General features: G+C 41.3%; 3 protein-coding genes across 3 annotated transcripts in view; 1 reads left to right on the top strand and 2 right to left on the bottom strand.

Annotated features, from left to right (window-relative positions):
• Positions 1 to 708, bottom strand: part of necab3 (N-terminal EF-hand calcium binding protein 3) — a gene marked incomplete at its 3' end in the record, with an annotated part of 31794 nt that extends 31086 nt beyond the window's left edge. The window contains exons 1-2 of the mRNA XM_084464342.1: positions 597 to 708; positions 134 to 321 (exon numbers count right to left, since the gene is read on the bottom strand). Of these exons, the coding sequence (XP_084320468.1) occupies positions 134 to 250 (117 nt within the window). The 5' untranslated portion in view covers positions 251 to 321; positions 597 to 708. The remainder of the gene's footprint in view (positions 1 to 133; positions 322 to 596) is intronic.
• Positions 709 to 1028: 320 nt separating this feature from the next.
• Positions 1029 to 5680, top strand: rbck1 (RanBP-type and C3HC4-type zinc finger containing 1). Its single transcript, XM_084464340.1, has 12 exons — positions 1029 to 1238; positions 1516 to 1660; positions 1796 to 1892; positions 2112 to 2313; positions 2767 to 2867; positions 3109 to 3282; positions 3409 to 3578; positions 3876 to 3987; positions 4236 to 4415; positions 4561 to 4659; positions 4912 to 5055; positions 5390 to 5680. The coding sequence occupies exons 1-12, from the start codon at positions 1205 to 1207 to the stop codon at positions 5468 to 5470; spliced, it is 1539 nt and encodes a 512-aa protein (XP_084320466.1). The 5' UTR covers positions 1029 to 1204; the 3' UTR covers positions 5471 to 5680.
• A 2266-nt stretch (positions 5681 to 7946) lies between these two features.
• On the bottom strand, positions 7947 to 14749 carry LOC311338987 (uncharacterized protein; the record flags this gene model as incomplete). Its single annotated transcript, XM_084464343.1, has 8 exons — positions 7947 to 8051; positions 8184 to 8266; positions 8355 to 8475; positions 13598 to 13724; positions 13806 to 13900; positions 14099 to 14167; positions 14307 to 14441; positions 14627 to 14749. The coding sequence occupies 8 exons, from the start codon at positions 14747 to 14749 to the stop codon at positions 7947 to 7949; spliced, it is 858 nt and encodes a 285-aa protein (XP_084320469.1).
• Between the last annotated feature and the right edge of the window lie 4143 nt (positions 14750 to 18892).

Here is an 18892-nt window from a genome sequence, read left to right as displayed (position 1 = left end):
GATGTAGTTAGAGATAAGTAGGCTACGGTTTACCTGGCAAATGAAATGTAATTAACATTGTGTAGCAATGTGTATTGATACTTTACCTGTAATAAGACCACACAAAGAAAAAAAGACTGTAAAATCAACTTACATCGTGGAAAATCGGAAGCCCTTGTCCTGTAATCTGCAGTGGTTGTTGTTGAGCCAGTAGATGCTTGCGTTTGGCCGACTGCAGGCACATAGTAATCATCTCCGTACAAGCCAGCATCTTGGACTGCGTCGAAAACACACACCTTTGGGGCGTTGAGCGTGTTGAGCGTTCAGCCTGGTAAGGCGAATCTGCAGAGGAAGAGGAAGAAGAAGTGATGGAGACGCTGCGAGCTCAATAAATCGTCAAGTCCAGGCAGGAATAAAATATGTTCTGCAACTTTCTGCGCTACACTGGGCAGCATATAACCCCTCCCATGCCCGAGCTCTGATTGGTCAAAATCCTCCACCAAAGAAAAATGCCATCAGGAGTGAAGACTGAGGTATATTTACATTACGTCTGTGTGGTAGGGACATAACATTGCAATTAGGGTAATAATGCCATAGGCTATTTAAAATATACCCACATTATTGTCAAGTAGCCGATCATCTATCCATTTTTAGTCCCAATAGCCAAGCTACAGCTCGTCCACTTACATTTCATTTGTTTTTAGATGTTGATGTGAAGCGGGATCTCATTATTGTATACTCTCCATTCAGTATAGACACTGCCACCTCGTGTAAGTACGAGGTAATTCTTGAATTGTTTTCTATCATTATATAATATTATTTTATGTTCTATTATTATCCATTACATTATATTCTACTTTATTATTTATCTGTATAAAATAATAAAGTTCAATAATTCAATAAAATAGATGTCAAAATATCCAAATATGTAATTTAGGCCAGTGATACATTGACTGTTGTGGTATATTTAGAAAGCACGCTGTATAAGTGGTGAAACTTTGCGTGGTCCCTTTAAATACCTCCTTAACTTCCTGGAGTCGGCTTGCTTTCGATTTCCCATAAACAATGCAGAGCAAATATTGAGTTCGTCTTTGGAACACACAGGTCTTAATCTCTAAGGCCATTTTGAGTAGGCTGCGGACATTCTTTAGACCTTCTGAATGCTGTCTTAAAAGGTGTCTTCTTTAAAGTTTGGGGTTTATCGGCAGTCTACACAGCTTTGACAATGACGTCCGAATCATCACTAAATTTGAAAGAAGGTAAGTTAGGTAACGTTAATGAGTCAACGTTTCTACTTTGACTGTGGTGCTATGACTTTTGGTTTTTGACATAAGATATTTCATTATTTTGGCTTGCATTAAAGACATAGAGAGAACGTGCGAATTTGTGTGTTTGAAAACGAAAGGGAAGGGTAGTATATCCACAGGGCAGCGTAACAATAATAGGCATACGGATATACGAATACTATAACTATGAGTTTATAAAAAATGAATAAAAAAAGGACGGTTAGCCTAATAAGTACAACTTTATTTGCAGTCGAGGAGCTTGCCAACGCCTTGGGTGAGGCAATCGGTGGCGGCGAGAAAGAAGAGGCAGCCAGACTTTCTCAAAGGTTGTCAGAACTCGCAGTCGCTGTGAAAGTCATCGTCGACACTCGAGCCTACCCAAGTAACTCCATCAAGTACGTTTGTCAAGCTCTGGTGGAACCAGAAAAAATCCCAATATGAATCACAACTAATTATACACTATACATGTTTTGTGTTTATATGTTGCCTTATGTTTATCAATGGATTATACATTTACTCTCCCTTCTAAGGTTAAAGGTCGGAGTTGAGGATGGCCAGTCAGAAATGGGCATCCCTGTGAGTGTTGAAGTCTCCACAAACATGACCATAGCAGAGCTAAAGGACAAGGTAACACCAAGTTGGCATGGCAACAAACAATTCATGTAGAGCTTGGCAGTTTAATCACTTTGTCAGTATCAATTTAAACAGTATAAAAAAGCCACCTCTCAGGTTACATTGCAAGACAACTGATTCAATCAGTTCTAAGTCTATTCTAAATCATCATTGTCATTTTAATCAACTCCCACTCACTCTTCTGCTTGCCTTGATATATTTTCACACTCCCAGTTCAGTCAGAGCTTCGGCTTCAACGCGACACTGCAGAGCTGGGTCATCGGCAAGCGTCTGGCGGGCGACGGTGAGACGCTGTACAGCCACGGCATCCGCAAAAGTGGCGACCAGGCCTTCCTGTTCATCCGCTCTGCCCATGCTGCGGCCCCCCTGACCAGACACCTGCAGCAGCGCGAGGAAGAGCAGCAGTGCCTTGATAGTGGGTTTCCTTCTAACCCTTACAATATAATACCGTGTGCTTATTGATTTAAAAATCCCATTCTGCGCGGTAATTGTAGGTATGTGTAGCGAGTTGTTTTATTATAGCTCAATATTCAACAAAGTAAAAGTATACCCTACGCATTTAACACCTGCACAATCTTCCCATTCCTACGTTGTAGTCCTCCGCCTATTACCGGTTTTACTTGAACATGTGTCATGTTACAGAATGTACATGCTCTGTGTGCTATTTCATGTTGTCTTCGTGTCTCAGTGGGAATTTGGAAGCCAATCGACTTTTCTTATCTCTTTTGTCCTGCTATTTCATTAAAAACATAAACATTTAATGTTTTCCTGTCATCATTACATGCATTTTGTGTGGGCAACAGGTGTGAAGTAATTGTACCTGAACACATTATTTTTCTAATAAATCCATTGAATGGGTGTGTTGCAGGGATCGTGGAGTCTGTCATTCTCGTCCCCAGGGGGCTGGAGGCGGGAGCTTTTCCCAAAGTGCGACCCAAAGTGCCCCCCAAACCCGCCCTGGCTCCCAAGGTCAGAACAAAACCCTTTGTTATACATTCAGAATGTCCATATTCATAAACTAGTTTCGGTTAGTGTTAGCCGACGTAACACTTAATCATAAGGGGCTTCTTTGTGTGTGTGTGTGTGTGTGTGTGTGTGTGTGTGTGTGTGTGTGTGTGTGTGTGTGTGTGTGTGTGTGTGTGTGTGTGTGTGTGTGTGTGTGTGTGTGTGTGTGTGTGTGTGTGTGTGTGCATACTGTATGTGTTTGTAGCGGGGCTGGACCTGTAAGATATGTACCTTCGTGAACAAGCCGACGCGTCCGGGCTGTGAGATGTGCACAGAGGAGCGGCCGGTGGCCTACCAGGTTCCTGACACCTACGAGCCAGACGAAGACGAAATACAGCGCATGAGGCAGGAGGCACAGGCCAACCAGATTTACACTGAGGTGAGGTACAATGACTTTGGTACAATTCATTGCAGTAAGGCGGGCTGGAAAACACACACACACACACACACACACACACACACACACACACACACGATTGAATAATCGTGTGTCCCTCCCGCCAAGGTGTTGCAGGCCGAGGCGGTGCAGAGGGAGAGGAACTTCCTTGAGCTGATGCAGACAGACAATCAGAGCATCGTTCCATGCGTCCAGGAGCAGGATTGTTTAATCTGCATGTGCCCTGTGCTGCCAGGAGAGGGCGCCATACTCAGAGAGTGCCTGCACAGCTTCTGCAGGTCAGCAGGAATCTCAAAATACTTTACTTACTTACTTTACTTGCTCCTCAAATACACCACATTCAACATGTGGTGTCCTCGGTTTTGCATGGTTAAATCTGAAATGCCAGACCCATTGTCAACGCATTGCATAACAAAAAAATAATCTTAAATGTAATGTTAAGGACAATTGTATTTAACGTTAATTTGTTTACTACTACATCTTGTGAACTGGTATGGGTGGTCACAGTTCATATCAAGTCATATATGCAACCATATGTTGAAGTTGCTTGCGTGTGTGTGTGTCTTTCATATCAGAGACTGTCTGAAAGGCACCATAGTGAACAGCCAGGATGCAGAGATTTCCTGTCCCTTTGCAGACAACCTATACAACTGTGACAAGAAGCTGCAAGACAGAGAGATAAAAGCTGTGAGTGCAGGCTAAGAGGGGACCACAAGCCCCTCACACTACCCACAGAAACTCATAGCCTCTATCATCCGCATATTGCAATTCAATCTGTTTTCAATCATCCAAATAGCTATTGAAAATTTGGAAGTGTAAGAAACTTTTGTAAAAAAAAAATTACAAAGAATGAAATCAGATGCAGGCACACAATTTCCCACTCGTGCAAACTTGTACGGCCTTCCCTCTTTTTTTTTGTTCCTCCGGACCGACAGCTCCTGACCGAGGAGGAGCACCAGCGCTTCCTGGACCTGCGGCTGAGCATCGCCGAGAGCCGCCAGAAGGACAGCTTCCACTGCCAGACGGCCAACTGTCAGGGCTGGTGTGTGTATGAGGACGATGTCAACCAGTTCCCCTGCGGTCTCTGCAAGGAGACCAACTGTATTCTCTGCAAGGCAAGTGCACACCCCGTCCCCCTTTTCCCTCATGGTGTGGGGGCTTGGTCACCTTACTTGGTGCCTTCATTCGTGCTTGAGGTGTATCCAGTTTGATTTGTGGATGGATGATGAGCTGTATTCCATACATGACGTACACTTGCAGGCTATCCATAAGGACATGAACTGCAAGCAGTACCAGGACGACCTGCTTGTCCGGGCGGAGAACGACCTCGCTGCAAAGCAAACCAAGGAGATGTTAGAGGTGCTTTGAGTTTCAGAAATAACATTCATCTTCACCAATGTTCAAGACCAACCCAATGTATTAATGTATTCATTTTTTTCTATGTTTATTTAGTGTTGTGTAGAATTTAATTGCTTTGGTATCCCCTGGCGGTGACAGAGAGAGCGACAGAAAGACACCAAAAATACTGAACAATAGAATAATCATGAGCTCTAGTTCTGAGTATGCAACTTACTGGTTGTACTGTATGTGGTACTGTTTGACTCTTTCTAGGAAATGCTGAAGAGCGGAGAAGCCATGAAGTGTCCCGGATGTGATGTCAACCTGCAAAAGAAAAGTGGCTGTGATTGGCTCTGCTGCCTGATGTGTAAAACAGAGATCTGCTGGGTCACGAAGCAGGCTCGCTGGGGCCCAAATGTAAAATGCATTCCTCGACATATAAACACAAACCCTTTTGATAATATGCATACACGCATGCACCCTCACACTGTAATTGAAACACCATTTGGGGTGTTTACACTGGGCAACAGTATTACTATCGTTTTGACACATTGTGATTTCTACCTAATAAATTGTGCTGATATAAACCCCCATGCTAAATCTGTGATTTGTAAAATAATAATTCCACATTTCCACATTCCTGAAATGACGTATCTTAAACAATAACCTGGGATTTTTCCATGCTCACTTCATTAACACATTGGTTATGTTGTGTTTTTGAACTATGTCTCTTTGTTTTGTGTGTTTGCAGGGTGTTGGAGATACATCAGGTGGCTGTAAATGTCGTGTCAACAATGTGCTCTGCCACCCCAACTGCCAAAACTGTCACTGAGACACACAATCATGAATGATTTGGGGATTGGTGTCTATATACTACGACTTATTATTAGACTACTATTATTCTGTAATTGAATTCCATATTATTTTTGTGAACTAAATAAATGGGTAATATGTTGGTGAAAAGACACTCATAAAGAACTGGAAATCCTTTTTTTTTAACATGTATTCCTACAATGATTAATAAACTTTTATTTGACCATGATGAATCTCATTTGATGGTTATTTTATCACTACTCTCCGCTGCTGTGTTGGTGCTGGTACCTGCTTCAGATGAATGGTAAATGCACTTTACATTATTTGGTTGATTGAATCTCTTAAAGACTTTTCATCAGGAGCACCCCAGGGGATGACATTAAGGATAATGTTTTCAGTCACTGACCAACCGTAACCACTGGCCCAGGAATATTATGGAAAATAAATTTAAGAAAAGGACCCCCCGCCAGAACCCTAATGCAGGCATACAAACTAGTCACCTTTCGGCGAAATTCGCCGTTTTTTTAAACAAAATTGGCCACTTGTGTGATTCGTGGAGATCCATTGAGAAAACATTGGGGGTGGTGGGGGGGGTCTACTACGGAAGAGCATTAGGGCCACGGAGTAATATATTAATTCTAAATCTCTGAGAAAAAAAGTCAAAATTTTCGAGAAAAAATTCAAAATTTTCGAGAAAAAAAGTCGAAATTTTAAAAAGTCGAAATTTTCGAGAAATGAAGTCAGAAATGTAGGCTACCAGGAAGAACCAGGTCATTCAGAGCTGGAGCTGACAGACTTCGTGTCCTGGCATAGTGCTGCTGAAATGGAGGATTTAATTAAATGTTACTTCGAGATTGGATTATCTAACAAAGAGATCCTTGCAGTCTTAGCACAGAATCACAGTATTGTGATTTCTATTCGGACCTTGAAGAGGCGGTGTCGTGAACTTGGACTGTGTAGGAGGCGAAATCAGTCGGACATAGACAATGTGATAGCCACCGGCATTAAGTTAGTTTAACATTCAACATTCATTTGACATTCAAAATATAAACCTATTATGTGCTTCAACCGTTTGGGTGAACGATGTCAAACCAACTGTGCAACATATAGATTAATATTCCTCATCTGCCACAAGGCTTATTTTTCAAATATATTTCTTCGGCTATTTTTTACAATTAAAATAAATAAATAAACGTATTATACTCCTTGACCTTTTGACCTCATGATGTCAAACCAACTGTATAACACAGATATGACCATCCCTCATCTGCCACAAGGCTTATTTTTCAAATATATTTCTTCGGCTATTTTTTACAATTAAAATAAATAAATAAACGTATTATGCTCCTTGACCTTTTGACCTCAAGATGTCAAACCAACTGTATAACACAGATATGAACATCCCTCATCTGCCACAAGGCTTATTTTTCAAATATATTTCTTCGGCTATTTTTTACAATTAAAATAAATAAATAAACGTATTATGCTCCTTGACCTTTTGACCTCAAGATGTCAACCCAACTGTATAACACAGATATGAACATCCCTCATCTGCCACAAGGCTTATTTTTCAAATATATTTCTTCGGCTATTTTTTACAATTAAAGCAGAAGTGAGTGATATATTTGTGTTAATATAAGTCTTAAATAGTTATATCTTCCGACAGCAATCACTTACATAGAGTGTTTGGACTGAAACACGGGTCTCTCAGTCCCTCTGCTCTGCTCTGAGCCGAAGAGAAAACATTTATCGTATCCTACAGTTTTTATCCAATGAGGAGAGAGAACGGCATGCAGGGCTGTGTGTGCAGCCAAGGAACGCCGTGAATGTGGTGACGTAGCGACGAGGACTGTTATGGTGCGTTCAAGGAAACTCGTATTTTTCCGACCGTGAAGTGGTACCAGTTCGATCTGGTACGAGTTCACCGGTCGGAAGTTACGAGTGGCCGTTATAGTGACTTTCACCGGTAAAACAGGTCGGAAAAACACGAGTGGGTTGCCTGAAACGCTACAAAGTCGTAAGTTGTGACTTGAAGCTGTAATTTACGATTTCAAAAGCCTGCCTGGAACGCAGCATTAGCGAAAACGACCGGACCACTCACTTCTGCTTTAAAATAAATAAATAAACATATTATGCTCCTTGACCTATTAGACATAGCCTAATAGTTTCCTTTTCTATTTGGGGTCATTGTCCTGAGTTCCAAATAATGGTTAAGAAATCAGACTTCTTTTTTTCCTCTTATTTTAGTATTATTTTCAAAATCTTCATGGCACAAAAATATAACAAATGTAACATAAACAAGGCAGAACTATCAGAACTCTATCATTATTTCCTTTCCTTCTTCTTTCCTTCTGTCCTGGTACCTATGGGTAGAAACATATTTATTTTTAGAATTAGAATTATTTTTAAAATAATTCAATTCAAAATAATTCAAAATTATCCAGTCACACATTTTATTTTCATTAGGCTATTTCACGTAACTTTTACCTTGTGTCTTAACATAGGAAGCAGTACCATGGCAGGTCAGCATCTGGGGAGTTTCTTGTACTCGAAGTAATGCAGACATCGTGAAACCACCGCTTGCATGTGTCACATTGGGTCTGGAAATAAAACAATTGAACATCTGTTACATTTATGGAGTTTCTTTTGAAAGGTGCAATCCACATTTCAGTCTGTGTAACATCTGATATAATGTGACCTGATGTTGCACTAAAGACAACAATAGTAGTTACCCAGTCAATAACAACTGCTTCAGTCGTTGCAGTTTTGGGGATTTCTTTGAGTCCACATATTGAGCAGTATTCATCTCTTGGTTCTACAATAGCAAAGGACACAAGTGAACTTAATTGGACAAGCTTTGTTGGTTTGTGTGCATAGTAAATATACAGAATTACAAAAATTACCTGAGGCAGAAAGCATTGTCTCTGCCATTTCAGTCCGTAGCTTTCTTATGCTCCTCTTTGTGGGTTTTATGACCATTGATGCAGGAATTTGTGGAAACGTTTCCGCAACCATTTTTGCCATCTAAAGACATCCAGAAATACGCCTTGATGCACATTGACAAAACATTTGGTACAAGAGTATTACATAATTCTTTTAAGGTCAAATGACCAGGTGTAGGAGCTAATGGGTATCTTAATAAAAATCAAATCAAACATGAGATAACTGTAGTGATTTTTGTGTGGTAGCCTAGGCAAGGCAAGGCAAGGCAAGGCAACTTTATTTATATAGCACTTTTCATACACAAGGCAGACTCAAAGTGCTTCACATATAAACATTGTCATACAATAAAATAAAATAATAGATAAGTAAAAAGTAAAATAGATAGAAAGTAAAGGCAAAGTTAAAAAACAACATTTTAGAAAGGCAGATTTAATAAAAATGCATTTTAGAAAGGCAAAGTTACTAATAAAATAAAAATAAAAATAGAAACATTGTAGATTTAAGATTTAGCAGAAAGCTAAAGCAAACATAAAAGTCTTCAGTCTTGTTTTAAAAGCTGTCAGAGTTGGGGCAAGTCTTAAATCCTCAGGGAGTTTATTCCAGCTATTTGTTGCATAGTAACTAAATCCTGCTTCCCCATGTTTCGTGTTGACTCTGGGGATAATTAACAGATTGGTCTCAGAGGATCTTAGTGGTCTAGAAGACTTATGTAGTGGAAGCATATCAGTTAAATATTTTGGCCCTAAACCATGTAGGGATTTGTAGGTTAGCAACATGATTTTAAAATCAATTCTCTGACATACAGGGAGCCAATGTAATGATTTGAGAATTGGTGTAATATGTTCACATTTTTTGGTCTTTGTTAGAACTCTAGCAGCAGCATTCTGAACAAGCTGTAGTTGCCTTAGAGTTTTTTTTGGGAGACCTGTAAGGAGACCATTGCAGTAATCAAGCTTGCTAGTGATAAAGGCATGTACAAGTGTTTGTAAGTCTTCGGTAGACATGAGCCCTCTAAGTTTTGCTACGTTTTTAAGGTGATAATATGCCGATTTTGTAACTGATTTGATGTGACTGTCGAAATGTAAATCTGAATCCATAATAACCCCTAGATTTCTGGCTTTGATTGAGGTTTTCAAGGACAGAGAGTGAAGGTGTTGGGTAACTTTAAGCCTTTCGGTTTTAGCACCAAATACAATTATCTCGGTTTTGTCCTCATTTAGTTGAAGGAAATTTTGGCACATCCAGTCTTTGACTTGCTCAATGCACTGGCACAACAGATCTATGGGCTGATAGTCATTTGGTGATAGAGATACATAGATTTGCGTGTCATCAGCATAGCAGTGATGGTCAATATTGTTATTTTGCATGATTTGCCCTAGTGGGAGCATGTAGATGTTGAATAGAGAGGGTCCTAAGATCGAACCTTGTGGGACTCCACATGTCACGTTTGTTGATTCTGAAACAAAGTCGCCAATGGAAACAAAGTAGTTCCTATTTTGTAGGTAGGACCTAAACCAATTTAAAACTGTGCCTGAAAGCCCCACCCAGTTTTCTAATCTGTCCAAAAGTATTGTATGGTCTACAGTGTCGAATGCAGCACTGAGGTCTAGTAGCATTAGTATTGAGATTTTGCCAGTCTGTGTTAAGACGGATGTCGTTTACAACTTTAATAAGGGCGGTCTCAGTGCTGTGAAGGGGTCGAAATCCGGATTGGAAGGTGTCATAGCAACCAGTTGATGCCAGGAAGTCACTAAGTTGCTGGAGGACAATTTTCTCAATGATTTTACTTATGAAGGGTAGATTTGATGTAGATTTTTGATTGGTCTGTAGTTGTTAATAACAGAGGCATCTAGGCTCCGCTTTTTTAAAAGGGGTTTGATAACTGCAGTTTTTAAGCCTTTTGGGAAAGTGCCTGATTGGAGAGAGTTGTTAACTATTTGCAATATGTCTATTGCTAGGCAGTCAAAAACATTCTTAAAGTGGTTGGTAGGTAAAGTATCAAGGCAACAGGTGGATGGCTTCAGTTGTGTCACAGTTTCCACAAGAGTTTTAGAGTCTGTGACATTAAAGCATGTCATTGCCACGTTACTTTTGCCTGAATATGGTAGTCCAGCATTTTTGTTTAAAGTGGAGACATTGATGGTAAAATGGTAAAAAGTTTTTTTGCACACTTATCATTAAAATCATCAGTATGAAAATTGAAGTCACCAGTTATAACTAGACAGTCAAAGTCTGTGGAGATGCTAGACAATAATTCTGTAAAGTCATCGAAGAAATTTGCAGCGTATGTGGGTGGCCTGTAAATAATTAATAGGAGAACTCTGGGGGAACATTTCAATACAGCACAAAGGTATTCGAATGATGGAAAATCACCAAATAGCATCTGTTTCCCCTGAAATACATTTTTAAAGACCGGGTAAACCAAGAATAATTATGGGTTTTGAGTTTATAATACCACAGGAAAATATATTATTAACCACCCTGCCAAATTTGAAGGACTAAAAAAATCGCGAAGTATATAAAATTATGCTTCAAAGTTGATGAAAAATGAGCAGTAACCCCAGGCTCAGGACGGTGGGGGCGTGTGCGCTGCAGGCCAGGAAACCACGCCCATCACCGGAGAGGTCCAGCCCCTCCCAATCTCAAAGCTGAAAATGGACAGCAGGGGGCGGGTTTATGTGAGTATGACCGCTTTACGTAACGCGGTCATCGATGTAGACCCGCCCATTTTAAACCTGCACACAGAACATTCTCTGAGGCCTAGCTCCTCAAGGAAATGATGAATGGGAAAAATATTTTTTACATGTTTTGAGGGACACATTTAAGGCCTAATTAATATGATAAGAAGAAAAATACTGAATTTGGTTTACCCGGTCTTTAAATATAGCAGCAACCCCTCCACCTCTTTTTCCAGATCTACATACATCAAAAAAGTTATAGTTGGGAGGAGCTGTCTCTATCAGAACGGTTGCACTGTTATTTTGTTCTAGCCATGTTTCAGTTAAAAACATAAAATCCAGTTGAGCAGTGGTAATAAAATCATTAACTAAAAAAGATTTGTTATTAAGAGACCTAACATTAAGTAGACCCATCCTGATGGTGTTATTGATAGGCTTTAAGGTTGATTTTGGTTTGGAGGGAATAGGTATGAGATTTGAGAGGTTTGCAGTGCATCTAAGTTTCCCTTTGTTTACTCTCTTAGTGATTACAGCAGGAATGCAAAAGTTGCCATGTTTTGATGTAGGCAACCTTGGGTTCAACAGATTATGAAAAACTTCCTTTGTGCTGTGTCTACGGCTGAACCCTTTTTTGTCTCAGTAATAATCAGGACTACTATCAGTACAGGGAGGGGGGGGCTGGGGCGCCCTCCGCTTGGCTGTTATCAGACTGTGGTCATGACATGGGGATGGTATCATTGACGCAGATGCAAGTTTGATGCCAACATTTCTCAGTTTCTTAAATTCATCTGGAAAATCATAAAGGGAGGAGACAGTGGAACTGGAGTTGTCGTTGTGGCTATGGGAGAGATGAGGCTGGTGGTCATCATCAATGGGGGACAGCTGGAGGTCATCATCGATGGGTGAGTGCTGGAGGTCATCGTCGCTGGGGGAGTGCAGAGGAGGGGGGTGGCCGTTCCTCGCCAAGCCAGCATCAGCAAAGGGGGGAGGCATGGTGTCGATGGTGTCGGGCAGGCTGTTGTCTCTCTTCAAGGTCTGTGGTCTGTCTGCTATCTGTGTGTCAGATAGTGGGACAGTAGATGTGTGGGGGAGGCTGTAGTCTCGCTTCTTCTCATGGTGGGAGAGTGAGAAGAGAAGATTGTCCCTTAACAGTTTTGAGCCTAACCTGTTTGGGTGTAGGCCATCTGCTCTGAAAAGATATTTGCGCCCCCAGAACAAGTTGAAATTGTCAATAAAGCCCCTTCCTCTTTCATTGCAGACTCTTGAAAGCCATGTATTCAGTGCAAGTAGACGACTGAATCTGTTTATTCCCCTGTCAACGGCTGGTATGGGTCCACTGATGAATGACCTAACGTGTAATTTGTCCAGTGTGTCCAATAGTTCAGTGAAATCCCTCTTCAGAAGTTCTGACTGTTCTTTTCGAATATCATTAAGTCCCGCATGCACAATAATCTGTGAGATTTTGGGGTTTTCCAGTATAATTGTGGCTAGTTTCTGGTTGACATCACTAACCATCACATCTGGGAAGTAGCATGTTTTGATCTTCTTACCGGTTATATCCTTTATGGTTGAGTCTCCTACAATCAGAGTGTCTGGTTCATCTGCTTTCTGTGAGATGGGCCCTTGTTGGCTTGAAGTGGCGGTCGCAGACGCATGCACAGCTCGACTCCGTGGTGACTGGTTCTTGTTCCGTCTCTGTCCCCACCGTCCGTCCGGACGCATCCTGGGGCTCAGGGGTGCACGGGTGGCAGATGCATGCGCAGCTGGCCTCTCTGGCGACAGGGTCATGGTCGGTCTTTGTCCACACCATCCGTTTGGACGCATCTTGGGGCTTAGGGGTGCATGGGTGGCAGGCGCGTTCGTGGACTCCTGGAGTGGCAGGAACCGGTTCTTCATCGGCATGGTAAACTTCAGCGATTGGCTAATCCGGCTGATTTTAGCTTTGGGAAGCTTAGCATTTGGCGTTGAGTGAACTTGTTGATTCACTTTGGAATGTTGTTTGGGCTTAGCGCCGACTCTGTGCCAATGAGAGGCAGTTGGAATTGTCTCTCTCTTGTCCAGCTTCGGGAAGGATACAGTATAGCTTTGATCATCCTGTTGTGGATTTGTCTGAGCTAGCTCAGCAAACTCACCCATCGGCACTGTATCCTGGAGAAGTCCTTTGCATTTTTCTAATGCTGCTAGCCTCGTTTAAAATAAAGCCACTGTCTGTTGCAGTTTGGTGCAGTCTGTGCATTTCCCAGTCTCTGTGCCTGAGACATCCGAGTACAGAGGCATGTTGGCGATAGGAAAGTCCAAGGCTTTTGCTGCGGTCTGATCCGGTAGTCAAAGTGCCAAAAAGTATTGTTGAATCGAGCAATTGAGGTTGACGGAAACAAACTATATATTCTTAAGTATTATGATCATGAAATAAAGTAAAATAAAGTAGACCTGAACGATGAATTAAGTACTTTTTGCCACTGTCTAGCGGAGCTTCGGGAAACACGACCTCTCTCTCTGCTGTCTCTTATCTCTCTTCCTACTACCTGCATCACAAACACTCCACAACTTGTGCTGTCCAATTGTTCATTGTGCTTGATGGTTCCTGCTGTCCACTTAATGCTGCTCCAGTGCTGCTTGCCGCGTATGTTTTGGCGCATTTTGAAATACAATCTGCAAATATTGGTTATTTTGAGTGAATGCTCTCATCCAAATTACAGAGTTTGTTTGAAAATCACAGGAAGAAATACTTACCGATAATTCTTTGCAGCGTCTTCTGAGATGTCATGGTCAATATCTGCGGCAGCAGGGTCAATGACAAACACTTGGGCTGACAGAGCATGAAGATACTGATGGTCATAAATGAAAGGAGAACTATATCAGATCAACGTTTATTTATTAAAAATGATGTTGTGGGTCAAACACACTTATCAGAGATTGAATCTATGTTCCCCACTTATTCTTCCCCTTCAAAAAAGGTTCTGGTTCTATGACCCCTTTAAAACAACATGATATGGTGTTCATCATACTACGGCCTTATTACTCACCACAAACCTCCAATGACTCTCATTGATATTTACAAAAGACACTGCACCATCAAAACAGTCAAAGTCCACCTGTGTGCAACAACAAGGGCAGACATTTGAATACTGGTAAATTCAGCTCAATCCAGTCTTCCAAAGTGACATATATGCCATAATTCTACAGTTACTGCCTGGGATACCTTAATATTGACAGAAATGAAAATTTACTAACCTTTCTCATTTGGTGTCGAGACATTTGTTCTCTTGTGCCTTCAAGGATCACACCAGTGACATAGTGGTCCATCTGGAGCAGACGTCCAGACTTTTCAAATTTATTAAGAACAGCCCGAATGTAGCATTCGATTGCCTGCAGGGGTGTAAAAATGTAGTTATTTATATTCACATCAACATGTAAAACATTTCAGTAATCAAGAAGAAAATTACTGTGTTCAAACAGAGTCCTTCAATGTGTTGTGTACATTTATGTGTATGTAATTTATGAACGAAATTGGATAATTAGAGTATCTTCTATGTCTAAATTTGATTACTTACCTCACCATTCAGAAGTTGATGTGGTCGAAGTGTTACCAAGTCTACATGCCTCAAAGCATAGGCATAGGTTGATGACTTAATAACTGCCACTACTTGTTCTGTTTCTTTTTGTTTCCACAGCATCTTTACCTACAGTATAAGGAACATGATTTAGGATGATTTTGCATGGTTCACAATTACAGTAATACCCACTGTCACACCTATTTTGTGTATACAAATACCTCTTCTCTCAACTTTACTCTGCCATCCTGTTTCTGCTCTGTTTCTGATGACCCTTTTTCTTTGCTGTCTGGTCTCTGCTTTGCTCCTGTCCCTGTTTGTGACGCCATTTTTCCTTTTTGTTTGCTGTCCTGTTTTGGCTTTGCTCCTGTCCCTGTTTGTGTCGCCATTTCTCCTTCTTTTTCTGTGTTTTCCTCTGCTGTTGTCTTTATGTCTGGTGCCATTTCTCCTTCTTCTCTGTCGTCCTGTTTCTGCTTTGCTCCTGTCCCTGTTTGTGACGCCATTTTTCCTTTTTGTTTGCTGTCCTGCTTCTGCTTTACTCCTGTCCCTGTTTGTGATGTCATTTTGCCATTTTTAGGTTTTGGTTCCTTTTTTGGTGCAGAATAGTATTTTGATTCGTCAGTTTGTCTTCGTGAACCCCGCTTTGCCCATCTCTCTTCAGCCAAATCCACCTTCTTTTTGGGACAGAGTGGTCTGATAAGGAGGTCCTCTGGAAGATCATGTCTCAGGATATGTTCAGTGTATCTTCCTTGAAGAGAAGCATACATTTTTCTGATAAATTCTGATGGCCTGAGGTTTCTTCTTTTGTGGAGAATGTTGTGTTTCACAATCCCAAACCAATTTTCAATATGGCAATTTGTGTCTCTAGTTTGGCTGTTCTCCATGTCTGCTTCTCTGTGCATTTTGTCTGTGGCATACCTCTGTAGGTCTCCCAACATGACACCACTCCAAAGAGGATAAATGGCCATGTAGTTGTCCAGAAGAACCTTTATTATCTTGGGGCAATGGTATGGATTTGTCGCGTGGCCACTTCCCTGCTCTCCTTCTGACGCTGATCTCACCTCATCATGGATTCTTCTGAATTCTCTTGAGTAAGGAGAGCTTCCAACGAGTGTCTTCACAGACCTCCCGATTTCTGCATCCTCCCACCTGTGCGACTCTGCCTCCATTTGATCATGGTCTTGAGGCTTGCTCTTTGAAATAAGTGCCCTGAGAAAGTCGACACTGCTTTGGACATTGTCAGTGAGATGTTCTGTCAGCAAAGCATTGCAGAAGTGTCGAAAGATATGACATGCAGTCTTAAAATCGACTGTGTTCTGCAGTCTTGCAAAAATGAATGTTGCAAACTCTCTCAGGGACTTGTCATTGGTTTTCCTACCAATGCTGGAATTTACTGCTTTGATGATGTGAGCAGAGCACAGATGAAGCACGGTGCACGGTTTTATATCTGCCCACTTTTCTTGTCTCCTGATAATTGAAAATGTTCTCTTCAGGTATGCATCTATGCTCTCCTTGTTGAATGCAAGCAGTACAGCCTGAATTAATGCCCAACTATAATCTGTCTCTACTTTATGCACCCTGAGAGATGTATATTTGGACAGTTTCAAGAGGAACTGCATCAGCCAGAAAGTAAGAGGAGGCACACTGTGCTCATTTGATATCATCTCTGTGACTGGGAGGGGTGGGGCATCTTGGCCATGTCCTGGAAGGGCCATTGCATAATAAAGGACTCTTCGCTTGTCTTCAGGAGGCTTCGACACAATTCCCCCAGTGGCATCCAGATACAAAGAAACCGGCTCCTTCCTCCTCAGATGGTGCACCAAGATGCTTAGGCCTGTCTCTGTATACAGATGTATCCCCAAGGGGCTGACCTGCAGATGATGTACATATCCTGGCATACTATAATAGCTGCTGTCACATTCCTTTATTATATCTTGCATAAGCTGCATTTCTAGGTGAACATTGTCATGTAATTTTCTGCTTTTCTGCACTTCTGCAGCGATTACTCTCAATATGTTCTTATTGAGACTTTTGGTCAGGTTTCCTGACACAAGTTCTGAAACTGGAGTGGTTCGCAGTCGCCTGTAATATTCTGTACTCACTCCTGTTACCACAGCTTTCGCAATTTTGCCCCTGCGCATATTTGTTGCTGGCCTGAACTGTGTCTCCATTTTCAAATGTTTTATTGATCCATAGCGACTAACGGCCATTTTTATGGTGGGCTGATGCCGACTGGGCTTGTTTTTCATTATAATATTGTACCTTGCCTGACAGGTGGAGAATTTACAAATGGCATGACAAGTCAAATATGATGCATTTCTCTTCCTGCTGCCAGGAACACGGACGTGATGGTAATTAAAATGCAGGACACAGGCAGGGTTTTTCTTTTTAAATGCACTATAAATTACATTTGTCCAGGTTTTCTTAAGTTTGTTGACATTTCTGTTTGGTGATATGTTGCTCCACTGATTTTGTGTAATCGAAATTGTGAATGTCTTGGCTGTGGACGGCACCTTTCTAAATCCTCCATCACTCTGATCAGATCTGTCACTTTTAGGGGACACTGGACTGTCAGAGCCTTCTGTCTTTTGCCCTTCTGCGATGTCTCTCTGACCTTCTTCAGAATCGTCATCTGTGTACTGTAACACAACAGCTTTTTTCTTGCTGTGCTTCTTCTTAACTCCACCTAAGTCTTCTTTTATCTTTTTCACCAGTGCGGATTCCGGATCACTTATGGATACATCAGAGCTGAGACTTTTAGGGGACACAAACTGTCAGAGTCTTCTGTGCCGTGCTCTTCCACCATTTCCCACTGACTTTCTTCTGAATCATCATCAGTATACTGCAACACTACAGATTTTTTAATGCTGTGCCTCTTTGTAACACCACTCACATCTTCTTTTACTGCAGACTCTGGATCACTCGTGGAAACATCACATCTGACACTTTTAGGGGACACTGGACTGTCACAGTCTTCGGTGTCTTGCCCTTTCACAGTTTCTCCTTGACTTTGGGCAGAATCTTGATCTGTGTCCTGGAGCACTACATCTTTTTTGTTGTGCCTCTTTTTAACACCACTCACATCTTCTTTTACTGCAGACTCTGGATCACTCGTGGAAACATCACATCTGACACTTTTAGGGGACACTGGACTGTCACAGTCTTCGGTGTCTTGCCCTTTCACAATTTCTCCCTGACTTTGGGCAGAATCTTGATCTGTGTCCTGGAGCACTATATCTTTTTTGTTGTGCCTCTTTTTAACACTTCTCACCTCTTCTTCTGTAGTCACCCTCTCTTGTTCTGAGTCACTGAGTGGAAAATATTTGTTTCCACCAGCAGGTAACTCTGGGCCTTTTGAAATACTCGACTGTGCCTCTATCTTTTCCCTAATATTTCGCCGATTGTATGTCCATACACAATGGAGCCATTTCTTGTTCTTTTCATTATCATGTCCAAAAATCTTTAGGGACAAGTTTGACCATACATCTGAACAGAATGACTGGTCTTGATTCAAAATATCCAATGAAAGAAAATGCTGCACAATCAGTTGCTCTCCTCCACCTATTGACCAGAGATCATCTCTGGAGGATCCCTTGCCTTTCCGTTTTTTTGGCATCTCTGTTACTGCTAAACATATGTATAATAAAAATGTGGAATAATGTTACAAACATAAAGAGTGAAGAGCAACACTTCATCATAGTAATACTTATTATACTGTACTTATTTGTGTGGTCAATAGTGAAAATAGCTTAATAATGATAGTACAATAAAACAAAAGTACCAAATAATAAGGATTAGATTATTTGGTATGTTAATTTATCCTCCTGTTAACTCTGACATCACTCTGGGTCCAAGTCAAAGTCAACAGAACACATAACACAATTTAAGCATGAATGATATAATAGCAGTTATAGCTATCCCCCCCCCCCCCCCCCCCCCCCAAGGGTACTTGGATATCTAGCTAGCCAGCTATACCCAGACCTTATAGCCTAGCATCCTCATTTTCAGCTAAATTAAAAAAAAGATAATCTTTAACCCCTACCTCCATTCAGTGAAGTATTCCTAGTGATATTCTCAATCTAATTATGGTACACATGTCATTACGTTTAGGGTGGAACACAAAGTAACATTTGAAGACAACATTTGAAATAAGGAAATTTAAAAATATAGCCTACTCACCACATGTGTGTTGCAAAGTTGGTTGAAAAAATTAGCCAATTTTCTTCATACACATTCTTGTTACAGTGACCCCTTGGGCCTTGGGGA

This window comes from Micromesistius poutassou (genome assembly GCF_964030765.1).
Source record: "Micromesistius poutassou genome assembly, chromosome: 2".
Lineage (NCBI taxonomy): Eukaryota > Metazoa > Chordata > Actinopteri > Gadiformes > Gadidae > Micromesistius > Micromesistius poutassou.
Note: the sequence above shows the minus strand (reverse complement) of the source record. Positions and strands in the feature narration are given on the sequence as shown.